We start from the raw sequence: 3,928 nt of genomic DNA, 5'->3' as shown, positions 1-3,928 counted from the left end.
TGTGCATAAATATATAACTAGTTGACTTGTTATCAACAGTCTGTCCACTGGCACACTTCTTTAAAATTTCTTCAACTTCTTTTGCTGCATCTTCTAAAAGAACTCGAATATTTGGACAAATTTTTGTGAAGGAAACTACTTCTTGATCGAGATGATGATGCTGTACATCAATCTGAATGACATCAGTACAATCAGTGACTATTACATGCTCAATAGTGGTGCTGTCGGGATCTTGATAACGGAATGTGACACGGTTTCTGTAGATGCCAATATCTTTTTCAAAACAAAGTTCCATTTTGTTTGTGAGTACAACCACAAAACGAGTGAAGAAACCAGGAGGTATATATCCACTATTGAAGGTAATATGAAGTGGTGCCGCTTGAATAGAATCTGAAGGTAAAGTCATTGAGCTGCTGTTAACTTTTGTTGATTTGAGAACAAGAGGCATGAAATATTGCTTGGAAGGAGGAGGATATTTATCTGTCTCAACTTCAACAGCAATGCGAAAATGAACAAGTACTTTAAGAAAAATTTCTGATGATGCATCTTTATATTCTTTCCATAGCTCTACATAAAGTGGTTGAACAAGGATCCCACACTCATGAAACAGCTTCCATTCTTTGCAGTGCCTGCCTCGGTCAGGGTTGACATTTAATGGAAAAATTTTTCCAAGGGCATCTACAATATAACTTGGATTGATAATTATCATATCCTTCATACCATCAATTTGAGGGTAAAACAGCAACACACCCAGTTCATGATAAAACATGAGGACATCAGGTACATCTTGAGGTGGAATATTACTAGCAGCTCCAATGATACAAGCATTTTCTAAACTAATGACATTATACTTCTTGCTCAGAACTTGAATGACTTTTCGAAACAGAATCCAACTAAGAGGTGTTTTTAAAATGAGTATTTTTTCTGTGAAGCTAATGACAGCATCTCTTAAAGCTTGAAGAGTTGGGTCTTCAGCTTCACTTTGCCCAGAAGTGGTATTATCAACAATTACTGTATCTTCAATTAAAGCTCTATAATCTTTACCCTGATAATGCTGTTCTAGTTCCTTTTTTATTTCAGATTTTCTGTCCTTTACACGATCACCATGAGTGCCAATACAATACATTCGTGGAAACTCACAAAAACCTCCTTCTTCTTCATATGACATTAAGTGACCATGAATGTTAGCCATCCAATTGAGCATGTAATCAAGTGTCGTCATTTGAACTTCCTCTTGGTCAAAACTCTCACCTTCAATATTAATAACTGATTTCCAGTTTAACTTTAAATCTTTCTCTGCATCAAAAATAAGAAAGAATAATGTGCGAGAGGTAAGAAAAACTGGCAAAATTTCAAGAAAAGGCGGCTGACCACCACAATCCCAAAAATTAAGAAATGGCTGTGGCTTTAATGGCAAAGTGGGATTTTCATTAATGTAAGACAAAGCATCAGATATAATTTTTTCAACTTCAAGAATAATGTTGCTATGTGTTTCGGGGACAGACTGGGAACTTTCGTCATGAGCATATGCAGTAGCATCAGAGCCTTCAAGTTCTTTCTTATAAACAGCTAATATCAAACCAGCCAATTCTTCAATTTCATCCTCGTACAATACAGCTCTCCATTTATCTTCTTTGAGTGTGTGCCACTCGTGTGTAAATGGACGAACTTGACTAATATCTGATACGACAGTACTGGTAGTGTTAGGTTTCCATGGCAACTTCATAAGGGAACGTTTAAAGCTTGTCTTCCCCACTCCAGCAGTACCCAGAAAGAGAACACGTGAATAAGCAACATCCATTGCTCCTTCAGCTAGTGCCTTTTTGTATGCATTAGTTGTATGTCTTCTGGTCTAAAATAAACAACATACCATAAAGCAGAAAAAAAATTTAATCAAAATTTTGAACAAAAAATTTAAACTAAATGGGTGTGAAAGGGTGAAGACTAACAATAATATTGATGTTATTCCAAGTATTATTCAGTCAACAAAAATACAGTATCTTGCAAGATCTGCTTAGATAGACAATAATTTTTTTCTGCTTTTATGGTGCAACTACTACTGTATTATGTATATAGCAAAAAAATTTTGTGGCTCAAAATTCACGAAAATAAATTCAGCAAGAATTAATTAAATACGGTTTAACATAGATAAATTAAAAACAAGTGTGTAAGTGTACAAATATTTCTAATATTGCTTTTACCACCTTGCATGCATTGCTGGGTTCTCATTAAAGGCCACCATACACCATAAAACACCTTTTATACAGGAGTCAATGGAGCTAAAACATGTTTCATGAAGTTGAAATTTTTCAACTTTATGAAAAATGTTTTAAGCTCCATTGACTCCTGTATAAAAGATGTTTCATAAAACTAAATTTTATGAAACAAGTTTCATGGTGTATGATAGGTTCTTTCTACCTTCTAATGCTTCTTTTTGACATTATATACATCGCACATGGGTAAAACCAATTATAAGAACGACCTGCGGACTTTACCCCAGGTCGTAAAAACCAAAGCAATGTTGGACTCTCAAGTTAGACAGATGCACAAAAATTTCTGCGGTGTGTGTGTGTGTGTGTGTTATATCAATGATCATACTAAACAGGACCATAATAAAAAATATAAACCTGACCATGTCAAAGGAATGCTGTCATCGTATGTGTGTGTGTGTGTGGTAATTAATTTCAATTTAAATAAATTGACTGAGAGTACATAAAATAAATGACACACCAACTGTTTTATAAAGAAAGGTAAGAGGAATGTTTTAAGTTCACTTAAAACATGTAAGAAACAAAGTGAGACAACATAGCAGGTGCATAAGCAAATGCAACAATGCAAATTGGGATTTAGGATTCCAAAAATATCCTTATGATGCCAGACACATAATTAAGCTTCAAAATCAATAGCTATCATGGTATACAATAGCTATCAATGCTATCATATGGTATGGGTAATACTTATCATATTACCATATTTCCTTAAATAAAAGCCCGGTCGCCTATTTCTTAATGGCATTTGGACCTCAGAAAAAATTTAAGAAATAAAATCATTTGTCTATAGAAGTATCCGTTTTGGTATTCGTTTTTCTTTTGTTCGGATTTGATATGCGTTTTCTTGTGTTTTAGTGTAAATGAGACCCTTATGGTGGGTTATCAATATGATGCATTGCTTTTCATGTGCTAGTATCAATTCCGGAAGTGCTATATAAACAAATGGGAGTATGCATCAATGAGTCAGATTGGGATTAAACATAAAGGTAGCTCACCAACTATTGCAAGACAGATATTATTGTTGATAGATATCAAAGGAAAGATCAGATTACCGTACAAGATGATTTATTGGTGGGAGTAATCTTATTTGGCAAAATTGCCTGTGGAAAGAAATTGGCAGATTTTATATTGGCGATTTCTTCATAGAACCGCCAATCGCCAATATTAATTTTTCGCCAATCTTGTACAGATTTAAAAGAACTATGAGCTACACACTATGACTTAAGGCTGGTTTACAATATTATGCAAGTCCTGATTTTACATTGATGCAGGAATAGAACCTGGTTCTATTCTAACAGAAAGCATGCGTCAAAAGGTCAAATCGGCCATGTTTTTGATTAAAAATTGATGGTATGAAGGTTATATTGTAAACTAGCCTTTAACTCCTATTGTGTGACCAAGACAATAGTTTAATAATTGATATCAGAGAGAAAGACAGATTAAAAAATAACAAGTGTGCTTCCGAGCCGCCATTTTGTTGCTGTGGCCACACCCACTTTACGTGAGTGGGGGCTAGGTAGAGCGCTGCACTGCTAAGTGAGTCATAATTGTTATTTCTCCAATACAACATGTATAGAAGATAAGAAGAAATGTAAGCATTTTGACATAAAATCAATTATTATAAAAAATTAAAAAAAAACAAGATGAAGTAGGATTCC

At 34.4% G+C, this 3,928-nt stretch overlaps 1 protein-coding gene across 1 annotated transcript in view; it reads right to left on the bottom strand.

Moving 5' to 3' along the window:
- LOC109584668 (uncharacterized) overlaps positions 1 to 3,928 on the bottom strand; it is a 16,690-nt gene that overhangs the window by 2,882 nt on the left and 9,880 nt on the right. The window contains exon 2 of the mRNA XM_020000484.1: positions 6 to 1,852. Within this exon, the coding sequence (XP_019856043.1) occupies positions 6 to 1,801 (1,796 nt within the window). The 5' untranslated portion in view covers positions 1,802 to 1,852. The remainder of the gene's footprint in view (positions 1 to 5; positions 1,853 to 3,928) is intronic.

This window comes from Amphimedon queenslandica, unplaced genomic scaffold (assembly GCF_000090795.2).
Source record: "Amphimedon queenslandica unplaced genomic scaffold, v1.1 AMPQUscaffold_13181, whole genome shotgun sequence".
NCBI lineage: Eukaryota > Metazoa > Porifera > Demospongiae > Haplosclerida > Niphatidae > Amphimedon > Amphimedon queenslandica.
The sequence above is the reverse complement of the archived record's forward strand: the minus strand, read 5'-3'. Positions and strand labels throughout refer to the sequence as shown.